This window comes from Lotus japonicus, chromosome 2, assembly GCF_012489685.1.
Source record: "Lotus japonicus ecotype B-129 chromosome 2, LjGifu_v1.2".
NCBI classification, from domain to species: Eukaryota; Viridiplantae; Streptophyta; class Magnoliopsida; order Fabales; family Fabaceae; genus Lotus; species Lotus japonicus.
Window position 1 is genome coordinate 5,643,569 of NC_080042.1, and position 21,214 is coordinate 5,664,782.

Below are 21,214 nucleotides of genomic sequence, written 5' to 3' on the forward strand. Positions count from 1 at the left end.
AACTCCCACAGCAAAACCCAAAATCAAAGCCAGAGTCAGTGTCGGTCAATACAACACGACTCGGAGTTAGTGTCGGTCAATACAACACAACCCCAACACCCAAAACCCAGAGTTAGTGTCGGTCAATACAACACAACTCGAACAACACGCCCAAGAGTACTAGAGTACTCGGTGACTTTCAATCATCACCGTAGCTCACCTCAGTGGCTTCCCCAATTCCAAAACCCACAACAAAAGTCGACTTTTCCCCTTCTTTCGCAATTATTTTCTCCTATGATTATTCGTTTAGTAAAAACGTTTCGAATTGGATTAGTCAAGTTATGAGTTTATTTCTCAAAGTCTAAGTCTTCCGAAGTCTCTAGTTTTCGAAATTCTAATCATCCTAATTTTTCCAAAAACCCTCCAAAAGAAGTTTCCCGGGGAAAGTCTAAGTATTTCAACGAATACCAACGAATGGCTAAGTCTCAACCCCACGTTTGAACTTGCCTAGGGTTGTTCATCCAACCCGAAATATCAAAGATCACCAGATCAATGAATCTCCACTCCGAAGTCGCGTCAAAACGCACAATCCAACAACATCTCAACATCATCAGTTATGTAAAACATCATAACATCAGTTCATCAACATAATCAACATCATAGCAAAGCATAAGTCGAATTCATCGACGCCTATCATGCATTCATAGCTAATAGTAAGTTGCCCTAACCTCGAGCTGCTCCAGTCTCGTGGTTAAAGTTCCCTTCACACGATTGCTCTGAAACTCCCAAAGTTCCTTCAACTGAACCTCGGAGAAAAACAAAGCAGAATCCAAACAAAATCGATTAGTTCGATCGCAATACAACTCATAAACGATAGACAAAGCATTCAAGCTTCAGAATATGACATTCGAGTACGAAAAGACAAGTTTTCGAAAACGAAAACTCCCCCCCATCACTACAAGCTCTCGGCCAAAGAGGAAAAAGAGCTCCTGCTCTTTTTCTTCGATCAAATCTGTTTACAAGGTAGTTTTAGGACAAAACTAAGGCAAAGAAACTGTCGCAACAATTTTCGGACGATCGGATCAAAATACGGCTGTTCAGGGGCGTTTTGGTCCAAAATAAAAGCTAAAAACCTCAAAGTTATCAGTTCGGAAAACAAATTTGACAGCAATGATCCTAACGATATCCGTGACAACAAATCCGAAAGGCACGAAGTCAGATTACGACTTTTCGACAGTAAAGTTTCGAAATGTGCGACAAAAAGGGTTTTGAATCAGTTTTTCAGATCCTTGACAACTCGATCACAATCGGCGAATACTGACGGAGGTTTTAGACTCTTGGGCACGTAGGGAAGATAACCCAAGCGAGAAATCAGGAAAAACGGACAGTTTTACAAAAAGCTCAAAACTTTGAGCACAGAAACGACTAAAGAAACGCAGTAGAAACAGTGATCAGAGGTAAGAATCAAGCTAGTTACCTCGGTACCTTGAAGTAGGGACGAACTGCACGAAGATCGGTCGAGTTTTGGCGAAAAATTCTTCTCCCTCACTCCCCTTCAAACTCGCGGCCTTGGAGGATGAAAATGAGGATATTTTTGAATTTTTGAGCTATTTATAGGCAGGTGAAATCGCGGGAAAATGAAAATTTCGCGATTCCGATTTTTGCATCACGTTCACCGATGAATTCTAAGAGAGTTTCTTGCGACAGATTTCCAGAACTCAAAACAAATCTCTAACTTTTGGGGAAAACGATATCTAAAATCCCAAAAGCGGTGTAAGTTAATCTGTCCCGAAAAACTACTTTTTGCTGTGATGGTCAGACGACAAAACTTCCTTCTGAAGAAAGATTGGAAACGTCGAAACAAATCTGGCAACGCGGACGGAAACTTCGTTAGAAGTCCCGAATAGAAAAAGTCTTCATCCAGCGCTTGAATTTAGGGTTTCCAAGCAAAGAAATTTGCGTCGTCGGACTTCCGAAAAGTGAATACTATCGTCCGTACAGTCCAGGGTTCCGAAATGAAACGCTGGTCGAAGGAAAAATAAAGAGAATCTTTAAATTTTCCAAGGATTCGAAATCTCACGTAAAACGTTGCTCTAAAAGCGAAATTAGCCTATTCTGGACACGCTCGCCATAAGGCAGGTGTGCAGACAACTCGCACTAATTCCTACAGCGACTACGCAACATTCCTCAAGCAATTCCTGAACTTTATTCTTCATTAATCTTTCTCAAACATCAAACTCCTGTCACGCTTACACTAATTCTACGCGTGAGTCGGAAATTAACTTGTTCTGCAAATCCAGGTCTTACATGACTCCCGCCGAATTGGGTGGTCTTGACGACCCTCCCGGCTTTGTCGCCGAGCGTTTCCTGAACGAAGAAGACATAGAGCAAGACAAAAAACATTAATAGTCTTTAAATAAACCATGCAACAACAATCTATTTTTCTGTCCTCTTGTAATGAAAATTTCGAGCTCCCTTTGTGTTTTGCTTCGTCATGCTTTCCTTTTTTTCGCTCTACTCTTTTCTTGTTCTTTTTTTAACTGCGTAAGTCAGCCGCAATAGAGTTCGGGCCTTCGCCCCCCACTGAAGCCATGCCCATCATGAGTCTTGGTGATCTGGCTCGTGTAAGCCATACGTAACATGCCCATCATGTGGACTGCGAACGTGCAGGTCAACCAATCTGCAAATTCCTGACCTTCATTCTTGAAACACCTCATTCCTCAATCCCAACAGAGGATCATCGTTTACCACCGGCCAAGTGAATTTAAGACATTCAAAGATGATCTTGGTAACAGTGTCTTGGAAGGTGTTTCAGTGATAAATGCAAGCAAACGTTTCACGAATATAAATAGAAGGTTTTCTGAGAAGAGAAAGCATACTTTGAGAAGAAACACTCATAGCAAGGATAATGGAGAGAATTCTGAGTGAATTGAGGGAGAGCGCGTTTGAGCAGAACCTGTATGCTGCATTATACTATCAGAGAACGACAACGGAGAACATAAGGCATCTGATCTGTCGGTTGTTGGCAATGGAGCTTGATGCAATTCTGGAGGCATCTCTCTGCATCTTCTTGGAGTATGTGGAAGATTTGGGAGGTCTCTTCCGAGAGGAGGTTGAACTCACCATGATGATAAGTGGGTGGGAAATGGAATTGGAGCTCCGAGCAAACGACACGGAGGAACCGCAAGAAGAGTGCAAGAATGAGATGGCGCAACTGATATTTCAGAGGCGCATCTTAGATAGGCAGATGGCGGGAATGCTCGACCGATACCATGAGATGAGGAGAAACCCTCCTTTTTAATTTACTCAAAATTGCAATGAATAAATGACTTTTCTTTATGAGTGCATGATTTAATGAATGAACGAGCAAATACATAGTGAATGGATAAATGAATGAATGAGTGAATGAATGAATAAGCGAGTCTGGCAACCCGTTATGTGTCTCGCCTTACGTTACGTCGCCATTTCACACATGTCTCTAGTGCTTGAATATGAGTTTCGCGTGAATATCCTTGAGAGTGTGTTGGGCATATCTAGGACTTTTGCTCAGTCTTTGACCGAGACTTTGTTCACACACTTTTCCCGTAAGATCAGGTGTGGCCCTACCAGCCTTATTAGGCGGGGACTTATGCTTGCTCGGGACCCAATGGCCATGAGGGTTGCCCAAGGCTTGGCCTAGTTAAAAATGCTCGCCCGCGTTTCGGGGAGAATTTACTCGCCCATATTTCGGGGAGGTTCTTGGGATAAGAAGCTTATCCGCACACGTCGCCAACGGGTGGCTACGGTCAGCGCCGGACTTTCTGGAGCGATCCCCAGACATCAAGGTCGTGTTGGGATCGCCACCTTCAGGGAATTCTTCCCACCAGGCTGCCGTCTCAATTCAGTTGAGGGTTAGGAGTATTGCTGAGAATATCCTTGTATATTTTATTTGTAAAAAGATTTTACATTCGAGGGATGCCTCGTTAAAAAACTCCCGTGGTGGAGAAAAAGAATGCATCTTTATTTTTGTCCTAGTTCTTCAGTCTCCTCGCTGCGCCCTTGCTCTGTCGCTGGCTCCCTTGATCAAAGCACCACACCTAACACCCCATCCTTCGGCCCGTCGCCCTGCTCGACGACCCTATAGTTAAAGGGAGGCTTTCCTAGCTCATTCTCTCGCCCGACGCGTCGGTCCGCATTTGTTGGCCTCATACCCGCGGCCTCCGCTGGGTTCTCGCACTTCATATTATTCCTTCTCTTATCCTGACGGCACTGTGACTAGTTCCCTTCTTCCTCCGTCATCCAATTACCCTGAGTCAGACCAACTTCCCTGCTTGCCCCCTGTAGCTCCGCCCTTTTCACCTTCCTTCTCGCCAACTGTACTGGCTTGTTGAATGTGGACAATCTCCGGAGCGTTTCCTCCTCTTGTTCCCAGCTAAAGAGGTCCACGTTGTCCTCTACCAACCTATCCAGGCGCCCCTCCTGCTCGGCTGTAAGCCTGGGCTCAATTGCTAGCACGCCCCTACTGGATGCGTCCATATCCCAATTCTCCCAACGCCTCTTATCAATGGTGCAAGTAGATTGTTCATTCCGCCCTATCTCTCGGCTTTCTCTGTCCTGACTTCGATCTTTTCCTGACATTTTTACGCTTTCACTGATCTGCTGCTCCCGCCTGCTCGCGGTGCTCTGGTCCTGTGCAGCTGGTTGTTCCCGTCCGCCCTCAGAGACTTCAATTTCATGACACTTGTGCCCATCATTAACTCCCTTCTTACCATACAAACTAAGGAAGTTGTTGTAGCATTCCCTTGCCCCTCGCTGATCTACTGCGATTTTCCCTACTTTGCCGCAAATCAGTGGGTACTTTACCGCCAGGTGAGCCGTTGATATCACTGCGCAAAGGCGATTCAACGTGTTCTGTCCTATGATGACGTTGTATGCCGCCACAACCTTTCAAGACCAAATACCTTATGCGCAGAAGCTCAGCGTTTTCTCCAACCCCAAAGACCGTAAACAAATCCACGTAGCCGCGCACCCTGACCTGCTTCCTCGAGAAACCTACCAGGATCCCCGTGTAAGGCTTCAAATCCTTGTATGTTAATCTCAACTGATCAAATGCTTCTCCGTAAATGATATCCGCGGATATGCCCTGGTCCAGAAGCACTCTTTGCACATTAAAGCCATTGATTCTTACCATAACCACCACTGGATCGTCTTTGTGCGTCTCAATCCCCTCAAAATCTGCCGACGATAACACTATATCCGGGTGTTGACAACCAAATGGGGCCGGATACTCTTGTACTGATGCTACCGCCTTCTCATGCTTTCGTCTCGCCGTCGACGTGCTGCCGCCCTCGCTAAAGCCCCATGCGATTGTGTTGATCGTTTCAACTTACGACTTGACATCGCTGTTGAAAGTTTCTTCAGCTCCTTTCTTGCTTGCCACCTTTGTCCTCTTCCTGCCTGCTGTTGGCGCTCGCCGTCGGCCACCCTATTGGTCCTTGTCTGATTCGCGGTCTGTTGCTCGTGATCGCCTCGCTATGATCAGCCTTCCGACTTTTCCTTTCAACGTGAAACAGTCACTGGTGTCATGGCCTTCCAAGTGGTGATATTCGCACCACTTTGTCCGACCTTCCTCCCCTCGCCATGAATCAATTCCGTTTTTGCCACTCTCGACTGCTTGCGTCACCTCCACCTCTTGGAGCAACTTTGCCAATTCTCAACGTCCTCCTTTCTCGAATAGGGTTGCTTCCCTTCGAATTTCTCAACAAATTGCACGACCTCCTTGTCCTTTCGTGTACTATTTGCTTCCTTTCTCCGTATCCGTTTTCCCGCCAGCGACACATTCCTTCGGCCGCTCACTTTTTCCGCCTTTACACGTTTCCTCTTGAATGCGTCGTCCTCCTCTTCTAGGATGTAGGCACTCGCTTGGGAACGAGCCTCTGTCATCGAGTGCGCTGGTTTCCGACTCAGCTTGCTGTTAAGCTTTCCCGGCAGCAATCCATTTTTGAAAGCGCGCGCGCTTGCCTGAGGCTCCGACTCCTCAATTCTCATGGACGCATTACTGTACCGCTTCAAAGTTCTCGCTTCAAAGTTTCTCGCTCCATCTGTCGAACGTCATACAAATCTTCAATTGTTACCGGCTCGATCTTGCTTGCAGAGAACTGAATAAGGAATTGCGACGAGAAGTCGCGGAACTTTGCTATGGATCCCCTTGGCAAAGTCATAAACCAAGCCATCGCCGCGCCCTTAAATGTAGATGGGAACATCCTGCACTTCACCGCATCGGAAGTTGCGATTATTGCCATCTTCATATTGAAATAAAGCAAATGATCCTTTGGATCAGTTTGCCCGCTGCACGCTGCCAACACAAGGCTCCTCATGTCATCCGGTATGGCCACCTCTCTCACCGCCGCTGAGAACGGCTCGAACTTCGCGACGACCTCAGCTTCCCTCACTTCTTCACCCCACTACTTGAGGCGATAGTGCTCTAATTCCTCCTGTAAACAATCGTTTTTCTATCTGGCGTCACCACCTCGTGCACGGTGCGCCTCTTCGCGGTGCAACCTGCTTCTTACGCGACGCGGTGGGAAACTGTGCCTCTGCTCCAGCTCCTCGTTGCGCCGTCGGCGACGTGACTCCATCAAGTTCCGTCAGATGACTAGATTTTAACCGAAAATCCAAAAATCGAAGTAAAATTGCACAGAAAATTAGATTTCTCTCGACCAAATCACAATCCACGTAGTCCGGGAATCGAAATCTACCAATCCCCACAGACGGCGCCAAATGTTCTATCCAAGAACATAGAGATGAGGTACGGTACCTAGAGTGAAGGGATCGTGATGTGAGAATCTAGAGAGAGTAAGAGCGTAACCGCTTAGAGAGAGTAACTGAATTTCAATCTTGTTATTTCTGAAATGAGCTAAGAGTCCCTTAGAATTGGTAACCGTCCCTTATTTATAGATTTGGGGATTGGGCTTGGCGCCCCTAACTTCTCTTAATGGGTCAGTTGGGCCTCCCGGAAGAAGGCCTAATTTCCTAGCTTGCACGCCGCCCTGGGCTGGCGCCCCTGGGCGAGGGACCCTAGGGTCTCGCCCAGTCCATCCATCATTTATAGGGTGGATAATATAAAACCATCATTTTAATATATATATATATAAGAGGGTATTGAGGATTGATAAATCCAATGTTCTGAAAACCGGACCGGTCATTAAACCGGTCAAGACACTGGTTTAAGGTTTAAAGGTTGAACCGGGGTCCAACCGGAGTTGAACCGATATTAATAAAATAATATTTTAACAATATTTATACAATTAATATATTAAATACTATTACAATTAATGCTATGCACACTAAAAAAATATACACATTTTCTAATACTATATTGAATACACGTCACATTTTATAACCAGCCCATTAAATTTTGTTAGCAAAGAAAGAAAAAAACAAATGCTTTATTCAATAGTGGGATCACGTTTGTTTTTAATCAATGGCCTACTCACTTTGCAGCCCAATTGGATATGTAACCAAGTTGTAAAGCTATGTAACCAGCCCAAAAAGAAACCCTAATATCTATCTTTTCTAATTTCTAGTGTTTCCATCACAGCCACACAACACTGCGCAACTTTCTTCTCATCATGTTCTATTTTCAGTCCTAAACCGATAGAGAGAACACAGAGGAAAAAAAATAGAGACTTATTGCATATAGAGTTGCGACATGGTTGAAAGCTTGCATAGTACACGTTTGGTTTTTGTTTTTTTTTTCAGAATGGTAAGATTTCACTTTCTCATTTTCAGAGAACGTGAACAACTCTAGAAAAAAAAAGCTTCTTCTACCTGAACCGGTTAGACCTCTGACCGCCGGTTTTCATCGGTTTTTCCGGTTCTTGACCGGTTCCACCGGTTTTACACCGGTCCTCTCACCCTCCGATTATTACCCCGGACCGAACCGTCTAATGGTGCGGTTCCCGGTTGAACCGGTCGAACTGACCGGTCCGGTCCGGTTTTCAGAACACTGGATAAATCTATACAACACAATTTTTAACACCAAACAATTATTAAATGTATATGTATCATATAATCTTATGTTTAATATGAGGTATCAAATGAGACTTAAAAGATGGGGGTTTCATTCTTAACTCTGTCTCAAAGCCGATATGATAAATATAATTATTTTCCACCACGTGTGTACAGGCCACACTCGTGAGATGTGCCTCAATCGAATTTCTGAATAGCGATCCCAAGTGTCACACGCAGGCCTTGACAAGTTGAAAACCAAGGTCATGTTTTATTTAGTGATAGCCAAATCTGTTGAGAATCAATTCAAATTGTATAATGGTTAGTTGGGCCTAATAGTTAGTTGGGTCTAATGGGCTTAATTAGAAGATACCATTAGCATTGGCAAGTTGCCAAGTGCAATGGCAGTTAGTGTTGTATCTGTGTAATTGTAACCGTGTGTGTGTAATGTTTGTAGCAAGTGTTTGTGGCACTATAAATACTACAGCAATGAATGAATAAAGTAGAGAAATTTCATTCTGCAATTATCTTCTTTCATCTTCTGAGTTGTTTCTTTCACTGTGAGCTAACAGAGTGGTATCAAGAGCTTTTACGATCTAGGGTTTGAAAGGGGAAATTTCACAATTTCCCAATTTCTGTGAGTCCTTGCTTCCTCTTCCTTAAGCCGAGGCTTTGTGAGGAAGGTTCTGCGTGCGGTGTTGCAATTGGGTGCGTGCGGTGCTTCGTTTGGCTGTGTTCGATGCTTCAATTGGGTGCGTGTGGTGCTTCAATTGGGCTCTTCAATTTCTGTGATTGTGGGTTCCTCGTTGGTGTGAAGAATGGCTAGTAACAGCAATCTTCTGACAAATCTACCAGTCTTTGATGGCAAAAGCTGGGATCAATGGAGCAAGAAGATGCGTGTTATCTTCAATGTTCAGGATGTGGCTAAATATGTTGATAATGGCTACACTCCATTGGAGGCGGATCCTACACCAGAACAACGGGCAGCCTTCAAGGAGAGAAAGAAGCAAGATCAGAAAGCACTGCTCTACATTCATCAATGTGTTGATTCTAAAATCTATGAGAAGATTTCTGAATCAGTGACGTCTAAAGAAGCCTGGGATCTGCTGAAAAAGTACTATGGTGGTGATGATAAAGTGAAGAAGGTGCGGCTTCAGGTTCTACGAAGGCAATATGAGACACTGCACATGATGAAGAATGAGTCAGTGGCTTAGTATTTCACAAGATTGGTGGTTTTGGCCAATCAAATGAAGAACTGTGGTGATGAACTGCCAGAAATTCGTTTGGTAGAGAAGGTACTTCGCACTTTACCTTCTAAATTTGATATCATAGTCACTACTTTAGAGGAGACAAAGGATCTCACTACCATGAGATTAGAAGATCTTCAAGGAACCTTAGAAGCCAGGGAACTCATAATTTCTGACAGGAAAGCTGATGATGAACTTGAACGTGCTTTGTTCATTCAATCCAAGAAGAATTCCTCTTTTGAAGAAAGGAAAAAGAAGTGGAAAAAGGGTAAACAAAAATTCCGTGGCAAAGAAGATTCCTCATCAAAGGATCAAGGTGGTGAAGATGATAAATTAGACAACAAGAAAGGTTCTGGTCATGAAAAAATCAAGAAGAAATTTGATAAGAGCAAGATTCAATGCTTTAATTGTGAGAAATTTGGTCACTTTGCTTCTGAATGCAATAGTGGTAAAGGGGGTCCTGGGAAGAAGCAACAATCCAAGAAAACTGATGAAGAAGCACATCTTGCACAGGGTGATTCAGATACTGAACCACTTGTGATGATGATTACAACCAATAAGGGTGAACAAACTTCAGATGTTTGGTACTTGGACACAGGGTGCTCCAACCACATGACAGGCCAAAGAGAATGGCTTAGTGACTTTGATGCCACCAAGAAGACACAAGTCAGTTTAGCAGACCATAGTAAACTTACTGCTGAAGGAAAGGGAACAATTTCTCTCGTAACACCAGGTGGCAGACCTGCACTTGTGAAAGAGGTTTTCTATGTTCCAAATCTGAAGTGTAATCTGATTAGTGTTGGCCAGCTAGTAGAAAAGGGTTTCTCAGTGACAATAGACAAAAGGGGGCTGAGATTGTTTGATCCGAAGGGGAAGTTTGTGCTCAAGTCAGTTCTATCCAAGAACAGGACCTTCAAGGCTAACATAACCACTTCAGCTCCTCAATGTCTCTTGACAACTTCTACAAATCAGGAGGCGTATCTCTGGCATCAAAGGTATGGACATTTGAACTTCAGAAGTTTAAGTGATTTGAGGTCCAAAAGTCTGGTTTATGGTATTCCTAAGCTTCATGTACCAGATAGAGTTTGTTCTGTGTGTCTAGCTGGGAAACAAACTCGCTTGCCATTTGTAAAGAGTATTCAGTTGAGAGCTCAGCATGTTTTAGATGTGGTTTCTTCAGACATTTGTGGACCATTTGAGGTTTTTTCACTAGGGGGTAGCAAGTATTTCATTACCTTTATAGATGAGTTCAGTAGAAGGATCTGGTTATATCTCATCAAGCTTAAAAGTGAAGCTTTTCCTGTCTTCAAAAGATTCAAAGCTGAAGCAGAAAAACAGAGTGATAAGTACTTGAAGAAACTCAGAACTGATGGTGGGGGGGAATACACCTCAAGAGAGTTTGCAAAATTTTGTGAGGAGCAAGGGATTCTTCATGAAATAACAGCCCCTTACACACCTCAACATAATGGCCTTGCAGAGCGAAGAAACAGAAGTCTGGTTGAAATGGCTAGAAGCATGCTGAAACAAAAACATCTTCCTTCAAGTTTCTGGGGAGAAGCAGTGTGTACTGCAGCCTATGTACTGAATAGGTGTCCTACTAAGAGTTTAAATGGCAAGGTACCAGAGGAAGTATGGTCTGGCATCAAACCAAGTGTAGGACACTTAAGGGTATTTGGTTCATTAGCCTACAAACATGTTCCTGATGCTAAAAGAACCAAGTTGCAAGATAAAAGTGAGCCAGTGATATTGATGGGTTATCATGCTACTGGGGCTTACAGATTGTATAGTCCAATGACTCAGATATTGCTTGTTAATAGAGATGTTTTGGTCTGTGAAAATGAGGAATGGAACTGGCAAAAAGGTGGTGATTCAGATCAGATTTTACCAGTTCACATTCAAGAATTTGAAGATCATGATGTTACTCATGATCCAGTTCCTAATGAAGCTAATGATGATCAGCAAGGTGGTCAACCGAATGCCAATTATCAACCAGAAGCTGATTCTGATATGGATAGTGGGTCAGACAATGAACCACCTGACTTGTTTGATGGTCAAGGTTCTGGTTCAAGCAATCTGCAGAATGTACAGCTTGCTACTAGACCTGTGAGACAGAAGAAACTTCCTACTAGGTTCCATGACTTTGAAATTGCAACTGACAATGCAGTCACCGAAGAAGGAGAGTTGATTCAGTATGCAATGCTAGTAGATTCTGAACCTATTGGCTACAAAGAAGCCCTGAAGGAACAAGTTTGGCATGATGCTATGACTGATGAACTCAGAGCTATTGAGAAGAACAATACATGGAAGTTAGTCAATTTGCCTACTGGTAAAAAGCCTATAGATGTCAAGTGGGTCTTCAAAGTTAAATTGTCTCCATAGGGTGAAGTAATAAAGCACAAAGCTAGACTTGTTGCAAAGGGGTTTTTGTAGAAACCTGGAATTGACTACTTTGAGGTCTTTGCACCAGTGGCAAGGCATGAGACAATCAGGCTTGTGGTTGCTTTAGCTTGTGGGAGAGGATGGTCCTTGTATCACCTTGATGTGAAGTCAGCCTTCCTAAATGGACCACTGCAAGAGGAAGTATATGTCTCACAACCTCCTGGCTTTGAGATTAAAGGGAAGGAGGACATGGTTTACAGGTTAGATAAAGCTCTTTATGGACTTAAACAAGCTCCAAGAGCTTGGAATAAAAAGATAGATGCTTTCTTTGTAGAACATTCTTTCAAGAAGTGTTCAGTTGAATATGGCCTGTATGTTAAGCATTGTGAAGGCAAGAATCTTCTATTGGTATGCTTGTATGTCGATGATCTTCTGATTACAGGAGATTCCATTCATGACATAGACAAGTTGAAGGTGCTTCTCAAGTCAGAGTTTGAAATGACTGACTTGGGAAAGGTAGCTTACTTTCTAGGAATGCAATTTCATTACACTGATAAAGGTGTGTTGCTGCATCAAGGGAAGTATGTGAGAGAAGTTCTGGGAAGGTTCAAAATGTCTGATTGTAATCCTTCAAGGACACCAGCTGAAGTGATTCAGAAGTTTGATTCAACTGTTGAAGAGAGGGTTGATGCAACTGAGTACAAGCAGTTGGTTGGATCTTTGAGGTATTTGTGTAACAGCAGGCCAGACATTTGCTATGCAGTTGGAGTTTTGAGCAGGTTCATGAGTGAGCCTCAGAAATCTCACTTACTTGCTGCCAAGAGGGTACTGAGATATGTTAAAGGTACCAGTGATTTGGGGATCTGGTTCCCTATGTATGGAGGACAAGGTAATGTTGATTTGTATGGTTTCTCTGATTCGGACTGGTGTGGTGACAAGTTGGATAGAAGAAGTACCACTGGTTACTTGTTTATGTTTCAGGGAGCTCCAATCTCTTGGGTCTCGAAGAAGCAGCCAGTGGTTGCACTCTCCTCATGTGAAGCTGAATACATAGCTGGTTGTTATGCAGCATGTCAAGCTGCCTGGCTGAGTGCTTTACTCACTGAGCTTGGAGTACAGTTAGAGGGTTCAGTATGCTTGAGGATTGACAACAAATCAACCATTAACCTTGCCAAGAATCCAGTGGCTCACGGAAGGAGCAAACACATTGAAACAAGATTCCATTTTATTAGAGAACAGGTTGAGAAAGGAAGACTGAAGCTTGTTCATTGTGGAACTCTTGATCAAGTTGCTGACTTGCTGACTAAGGCAGTGAAAGGGGACCAATTTGAAAAATTGAGACAGGAATGTGATGTTGTCTCTATTGCTGACATTTGAATTAAGGGAGAGTGTTGAGAATCAATTCAAATTGTATAATGGTTAGTTGGGCCTAATAGTTAGTTGGGTCTAATGGACTTAATTAGAAGATGCCATTTGCATTGGCAAGTTGCCAAGTGCAATGGCAGTTAGTGTTGTATCTGTGTAATTGTAACCGTGTGTGTGTAATGTTTGTAGCAAGTGTTTGTGGCACTATAAATACTACAGCAATGAATGAATAAAGTAGAGAAATTTCATTCTGCAATTATCTTCTTTCATCTTCTGAGTTGTTTCTTTCACTGTGAGCTAACAAAATCAAGTAAGATACTAGCTCAGTTCTCCATCATCTCATTATCTTAGTCACAAAATCACTTTGTTCCCAATATCCATGACTTGCAACATGCGAGATAAGCACCCTGCAATGTTTTTCTTTAAGATTATCACAACAACAAGTATTGAAGCTGGAAAGCTGGTAAACATTCTTAGTATATGTGGTGTGCGATATTCTTTTTTTTTTCCTTGCTGCATAGTTGGATCCTCTGAGTGATTATATGCTGGAAATCTTGAGATCCTTGGAACTGCAGGGCATAAACTAGTAATATTGGGGGTGGAATTTTATTCCTATGTAGTGAGGGGCTGTTAGATTTCATGTCTATTGTGCTGAACAATCCTACAGCAATAGTATAGTCATTTAATTTCTTTTGCATTTCACAGATTTAGCATACAGTGGTGTTCTGTTTGCCTTTGATCTGTAGTTACTTTTTTCTCACCTTGTAATGTTTTGGTTCGAAGTTCGAACACTCCTTGTGCTAGCTTCTAATTCATTTTGCCTTTTTCCAAAAAAATGATATAAGACCAATTGTCTGCAAGAAGCACTTCTGGGTCATCATGCATGTCCCCAAGTATACAAAAAGTACCTTCCTTTCATGCATTTGGGGTGATCATGAAATAGAACAAAGTCATTATCAGAACATTTGAGTAAAAAAATTGAATTTCTCTGGTATGCCTGTGAATTTTATCATGCATGCTAACAGTAAGTTCTATGCAGAAGCTTCCAAATGGTTTTACCAGGGAACATGGTGGTGATGTGTCAAACCCAGTGTTTCTCAAGCCTCCAGATGACAAAGAACGGAAGATACATTGGAATAAACATGAAGATGGTTATATTTGGTTTGAAAAGGGTTGGAAAGAATTTGCTTCAGTGGAGATGTTGGGAGAAGATCCAAATTGACAAAGTTGCCTCAGCATGTTAAAGGTCATCATCAATCTCAAGGGGAAGAATTTGACAAATAAACATTTGCACCTACTAGTAAAAAATTGAATGGTATGTTTTTCATGATTTGTAATTTCATGATCCCATTTGAGAGATTGAAGTTATTTTTTAATAACATACCCACGCTGTTCAATTTTTCAGGGAATTTGGGTGGTTCCCTTGAATGCCTAAAAAGGATGGAGTTAACTTCTAAAATTACTAAAGCTGCAAACAAAGCCAGAACCATCACATCTAGAAACCCTCTTTCAAAGTTGTCATGAAACCTGCCTATGTCAATTATTACATAGTGAGCTTTTGATTAACTTCATTTTTGTCCACTGTGACTGTTTTTGTATCTTTTTGTTTGAAGCAGAAATATATCTTCACTATATCTTCTAACTTGTCATGAAATCCAGTTAGTTCCACCAGAATTTGCAAGAATTCATTTGAAGAACAAGCAAAGGGATATGATCCTTTATGTCATCGATGGGAGGACCTGGCATGTTAAATATCTTCTTCGAAGAGGGACAATTAGTGCTGGATGGAAGAAATTTGCATCAGACAATAACTTGAAAGTTGGGGATGTTTGTGTTTTTGAATTGACCAAAAACAACCTCTTTCTTTCAAAGTATCAATCTTTCCACCTGGGGGAGAATCACATCAACCTCATTCCCCTCCACCACAAGGTAATTAACCCATGTTGGTATTTCTTATAGTATTATTACTCTGTTTGATTTGGTCATTAAGGTAAAGGTTGTAGTTTTGTACCTCAGATTCAGTTCAAGGAAATGGAGTTAATGGCTTAGACCCTGCAAGAATATGATAAGAACATAATTATATTATAGAATAATTGTACAAGCACTGGTTTTCGAGAGTCAGCCTCTCCTAATTCTGGAATTTGAGAGTCTAGACCTCTCCCACCATAACACACAACTTTTGAATAATCCTAACAGAAGATACAACTCCTATTTATAACCACTTCTATATTATTTAAATTCAAACCATAGCAGTTACCTAACTGCACTAATCATAAAATTACCCAACTAATAAATTAAATATTGACTTCCTAACTGCTACTGTTCACGAGTACTGTTCATGCAGTCCCCTATCATAATCATAGATGCAGAAAATGAAACTACGTACTATTACTCGGAGAGGTTAAATCTCAAACAGCAATACTGTTTTTTTTTTCTTATAAGCCAGCGATGTTGTTTTGTTGAGTTAGTAGTTTCTAAGTTTTGTTGAGTGCATCCTTAAACCATGTAGTTTTGTTTCCATATCACAGGTAGGAAGGCAACTCAGAAAAGAGCTAATGAATTCACCCCAGAAAACCCCTATTTCACAGTCAAAATAAAGCCAAATAACTGGAGGGATTACAGACAGGTAAGGTTTATTAAGCAACAAATTAAAGAGGTGCTGAAAGAAGAGAATGAGAAGGGATCCTCTCTCATGTCACATACTATTAATATTGTCACATTCAATTCTGTGTCGATCTAAAAAAATTTCAAGATTTTATATAAAAATAATTAAATATTCATATTGTTAGAAGTCTCACATTGGCTAGAGATAGAGCCAAGATAAGCTTTATAAGGATAGTGCAAACCTTAACTCTTGAGCTAGCTTTTGTGGTTGAGTATAGGCCTCCCAATTTCTAATATGGTATCAGAGCCTATCCTAGATCCATTTGTTGTGGAGACCTCCCATTATTGGGCCACCCGTTGTTAATCCCACGTTCCAGTCTGTTCAATCCTGGACGTGAGGGGGTGTGTTAGAAGTCCCACATTGGCTAGAGATAGAGCCAAGATAAGCTTTATAAGGATAGTGCAAACCTTAACTCTTGAGCTAGCTTTTGTGGTTGAGTATAGGCCTCCCAATTTCTAATACATATGACACAGGAAGATCTAAATTTCTTTAATCTTCCGGTTGCCATGAAAGAGAAAAGAGTATATATCTTTCCTGAGATTTGTAGTAGTGTAGTTCCTTGTTTGATTCTTTGAGTTTAATCACCCCTCTTTGATTCAAAAAAAATTACATTTGCCCTTATGAAATCTTAAATTTATATCATGATTGTGGCAGCAAGCAAGCAGTTATTGTTGTAACTTAATGAAGTGTTTCGCTCTGATCTAAATATAAGTTGCTACATCAGGATGTACCTAGTGCCTTTGTGAGAAAGCACTTAAATAACAAGAAGCACTTGTTGTTGCGATTTGATCAAAATGAACTGTGGCCTGTTGAGTTGTATCCTTATCCAAAACAAGGTTCGGGCAAGTTGTCGAAAGGTTGGGCCCGGTTTGCAAGCGAAAGTAAATTGGTGGTAGGAGATGTTTGTGTCTTTGAACTCATAAACAAGGCTCATGTGCTTCATGTTCATATTTTCAAAGCCTAATGTCAGGGCCGGCCGAAGGGTCGCCCAAGGGCCAAGCCACATAAGCAAGGGTTTTAGGCTTTCAAAAAAATTTTTTTTTACTAAGTAGAAAAGCCCTCTAATTTTTTTTACTGAGAAAAAAAAGTAAAAATGCCCCAAAAATTGTAATAAATAAATATTTTTTTAGGTAAAAATGCCTCACTTTAAAATTTTCTTTAGGCCTCCGTTAATGTTGGGTCGGCCCTGCCTAATGTCAAGGCAAGTAAATATATATTTTATATGAGGATGATATAGGAAATGAAATGGGCAATGTAGTGCTTAATCCTTATAATATGTAAGTCCTGAACATAGTTTATCAGAATTGTAATGCTTTTTGGTGTTTAAATAAGTTGACTAAATATTTGGTATTTTGTTGTGTAGATATTATATATGGATTTTATCGGTGTTCTCTAGTTAGGTTTGTGGTATCTTTATTTTATTTAGTAAATTCTACTGTATATACTATCTAGGGAATTGAATTTGGCACCCAAGAAAGGGATTTGGCACCAGGTATTTTAAAAAAATGCTAGAAATAACCTTCGAAGTTTAGGATTCTGAAGTGCTTCGGAAACTTAAATTCCTAAGTACTCCGGAAAGTTATATTCTTAAGTACTTAGGAAACTTAAATTCCTAAGTTTTGTAACCAAAACATAAATCCAATAAAATAGAAATATTAATCCAGAAAAAATAACTTCAGGTGAACACCAGGATCGTTCTCATAAGGACTTGATGAATTATTAATTGATATTAGAGTAAAACAAAAACTAATAAAAAGAGGTTTTGATTGATTTGGTTGCAAGATAACAAAGCAATAAATAAATATATTAGATTCAGAAGAGGGAAAGTGTTAGTCATCGAATTATAACATTCAAGTGCAACAAACCTTCATTGGTTACAAAAGATTAATTCTTCCTTATTAATTTTCTAATTCGTGAGAACTAATTAACTAAGCGGAAATTAATTCACTGTTTCATAAACTAAGCAATTAAGAAACAGTTACGAACTAATATGAACTAAGCGAACAGGCATCAACTCTTATTTCCAAAGCTATGGAACTAAGCAAACCTTAGATCAGAAATAGAGATGAAGAGGATTAATAAGAACGAATTTGCATGAAGAACATAACCTTAAGTTTGCAAACACAATAATATTAAAAATCCAAAGACTAACTAGGGAGTTTAGCAACTCTGAAATGATCCGTTTTAATATAAAAGTGGGGAGAAAAAAAAAACAGAGAATAGAAGATTAAAAAAAAAAAGAAAAACAAAAAATCTAACCTTTAAAAAACCCACCGTAACCCCACCCCATCAATATCAATATCAATATATATTAGAAAAGAACAACTTCTAGCATGACGTGTCGCTCTCACAGGCAAAGTTAATGACGTGTCGCTCCCAGATTAATTCTCACCTAATATTTTACATGTAAGCTCTTTCTCCTTGGCCCCACTTGCCACATGTGCCCTGATTTTTCCTTACCTTATTTCTCCTTAATAAAAAAATACATTTTTAAATTTTAGATTTGATTAGGATTTAGGTTTTTTATTTCTTGATTTTATCTTAATTTATTTTTGATTTATTTTTAGAGTATTAATTAATTTTTATGGTATTTTTATTGAATTTTCGGATTTTTAATTAATTCCGGATTTTATGAGTTTTTATTGTGATTTGCTAGATTTTGATAGTTTTTATCTATTTTTATTTAATACATTTTTAAATTTTAGATTTGATTAGGATTTATGTTGTTTATTTCTGTATTTTATCTGAATTTACATTATTATTTATTTTTAGAGTATTAATTATTTTTTATGGTATTTTTATTGAATTTTCAGATTTTTAATTAATTCCGGATTTTATGAGTTTTTATTGTGATTTGCTAGATTTTTATCAATCTTGACCTATTTTGATTTCAAACCAAATCATCCAAAAAATTTATTATATTTTTTTATCTCACGTGGCCTGATAATACCATTAAGAGTTGATGTTTATAATAAAATAAACAATCTTTGAAAGATAGAATACCAGAAACATGAAAATCACGTTGGGTCATAATAACCTTATAATTGGATGTTTATAATAAAATAAACAAGAAGAAAAAAATTGATACAGATTGGTGGGAAACATTAATAATTATATAAATAGAAAATTGAAAAGGAGCTATCAAATAAAACGTCAATTTTTTTTGAAACCAAACAAAACGTCATATTGTTAAATTAGATTTGTTAAATTATTATATTAGATTAAATTAGAGCATATAATGTACCTAAAATTTATTTCCATAACAAATCTTGAAACCGATTTTTTAAAGGTAATTTTAAATCTAAGAAATTTTTTCATAAAATATTAAAATTACCCTAATTATATAATATTTATGTAGATTAAATAAAAACTAAAAATTAAATAAAAATATTATAAAAATTAATTAATAAAAACTACCAAATCACAATAAAAACTTATAAAATCCTTAATTAAATAAAAATCTGAAAATTCAATAAAAGTAACATAAAATTTAATTTAATTAAGACTCTAAAAATAAACTTTTTCTACACCTAAAATTTATTTCCATAACACATCTTGAAACCGATTTTTCAAAGGTAATTTTAAATCTGAGAAACTTTTTTCATAAAATATTAAAATTTTAAAAGATTTGTTGACGTAGATTAAATAAAAAACTAAAAATTCAATAAAAATTAATTAATAAAAACTACCAAATCACAATAAAAACTTATAAAATCCTTAATTAAATAAAAATCCGAAAATTCAATAAAAATAACATAAAATTTAATTTAATTAATACTCTAAAAATAAACTTTATCTACACCTAAAATTTATTTCCATAACACATCTTGAAACCGATTTTTCAAAGGTAATTTTAAATCTGAGAATTTTTTTCATAAAATAATAAAATTTTAAAAGATTTGTCTTAATTATCTAAGATTTACCTAGATTACTCCTTACTAATACTGCATCAGCCATCTCCTCCCCTATATGTCTCTACTGTGAACCGGTTGGCATGGAGAAAAAATGAGGAAGATCACTCAAGTATGCAACTTGCTTCATGTGGTGTTGATAATTGTATAAGTTGATAATTGTGTAAGTGTTTGACATAAATGTTGTTGAGTAATTAGATTATTTTCCTCATCCTCTTTTGATATATTTGTTAGAATGATTTTTATCATCCAAGTCTATTTTATTCTCTAAATCTGATTCTTATATGCTCTTTTGTTTTCCCTTTTGTAAGTCTCAAGTCGCCCAAGGTTCTCCATGCTTCTATGATGAATTATGATTATACTATTTGAACGTGATAGCACAAATTATGGTTCCTTTTTTTTTTGTTAATTTTATGTTTCTATTAAATGTTGAGTCAATAATTTATGTATTGAAACTTTCATTTGATCAATATTTCAAGCCCTAATTATACTATTTGAATGTCTGATTCAACAACTAAGCTAAATCGTACCCATGACGAGTAGTATTTGATGGATTTTTGAAGAGGGTCGACTTTTGAAGCTGGAGATATTGTTTTAATCATGTGAGTCTCCTTTATGTGAATCTACTTTATTTAATTTTATGTGAAATTTAAATTTTTATTTGATTTATGTACTCTATGTTTCTCACTTGAGTTGCTTGTTATTGAGATTTTTGGATTTGATGAGGGATAAGAAAACTTCCTCATCTATAAGTGATTTTGTAGTTTATTTTCTTATTAGGTTTGAATTACTTCAGTGAATTTTTCATCATGTATTTTTTTTTTTTTGAGTTGGACCCCAATTAATTGGATTCATCTTACATCTTGAGATCAGGTATTTTTAGCCATGTCCATGATACTATTGTTGCAACTGCCCTAATCTGTACTTCCCATGAACTATCCTCGCAACAATATTCTATTATGAGAGCTTCAATTACAGTTTGTGAGTATGTAGGCAAGGTAAGTCTTTATACTTATGATTTAAAGCAAATGTTTTGATTCTTTATTTGTATGTAAAGATACCAATTTTCCATGCCAACCTGAAAATATTTGAGGACGAATTATCATTGTTAGTAATGATGTAATATCAGTTTCAGATTATGCACTACATGTTACCCCGATTCCCTACAAATGTTACTTGGTGGATCTGTCATAACTTGACTTTCTTCACATTTCTGATTGAATGGTGATTTGTCTCCCTCCTGATTGCAGAGCATTGATTTCTTATCTCTTTTCTACAGGAAAAAAATATGGACATTCGTTGTGACATTGTGTGACAAGTGTTCGTTATGATGGTGTTACATTTGGTCACCCAGTTTTTTTGAATTTGCTAATGAACTTTGCTCATGATGGTGATAGCCACACACTTGAGCCTTGAAGTATCGATTTTTGAGCTGAATGAAAATTTTCATGTGGCTGATGCATCTCCAAACGAAGTAAGTCCCCCTATGCTCTAACTGCCGCTAAGAGAATATTTGAATCTGTCCCAAGAAGCACAGTTGGAAGTTGCAGTCCAAAAGTTTTGAAGTTTGTGAAAATTTTCATTTATATTGTTAGCAATCTATCAAAAAAATTCAACTTCAACTATCATTGATAGTAATCTACCACATTAACTTGGTTGACATAGCTTTAATCGATCTA

At 38.8% G+C, this 21,214-nt stretch overlaps 2 protein-coding genes across 2 annotated transcripts; both read left to right on the forward strand.

Moving 5' to 3' along the window:
- Positions 1–11,843: 11,843 nt before the first annotated feature.
- On the forward strand, positions 11,844–12,971 carry LOC130735959 (uncharacterized mitochondrial protein AtMg00810-like). Its single transcript, XM_057587826.1, has one exon. The coding sequence runs from the start codon at positions 11,844–11,846 to the stop codon at positions 12,969–12,971; it is 1,128 nt and encodes a 375-aa protein (XP_057443809.1).
- Positions 12,972–13,338: 367 nt separating this feature from the next.
- LOC130735960 (B3 domain-containing protein REM8-like) lies at positions 13,339–15,699 on the forward strand. Its single transcript, XM_057587827.1, has 6 exons — positions 13,339–13,422; positions 13,999–14,110; positions 14,365–14,473; positions 14,576–14,888; positions 15,304–15,382; positions 15,488–15,699. Exons 1-6 carry the CDS (start codon positions 13,339–13,341, stop codon positions 15,697–15,699), a joined length of 909 nt encoding a protein of 302 aa, XP_057443810.1.
- The last annotated feature ends 5,515 nt before the right edge of the window (positions 15,700–21,214 follow it).

Coding starts and splice junctions, on each gene's coding strand:
- LOC130735959 (XM_057587826.1), top strand. CDS start 11,844: ATGGTTTACAGGTTAGATAAAGCTCTTTATGGACTTAAACAAGCTCCA.
- LOC130735960 (XM_057587827.1), top strand. CDS start 13,339: ATGACTTGCAACATGCGAGATAAGCACCCTGCAATGTTTTTCTTTAAG. Junction 13,423..13,998: donor GTATTGAAGCTGGAAAGCTG/GTAAACATTCTT, acceptor AGTTCTATGCAG/AAGCTTCCAAATGGTTTTAC. Junction 14,111..14,364: donor TTGGAATAAACATGAAGATG/GTTATATTTGGT, acceptor TCAATTTTTCAG/GGAATTTGGGTGGTTCCCTT.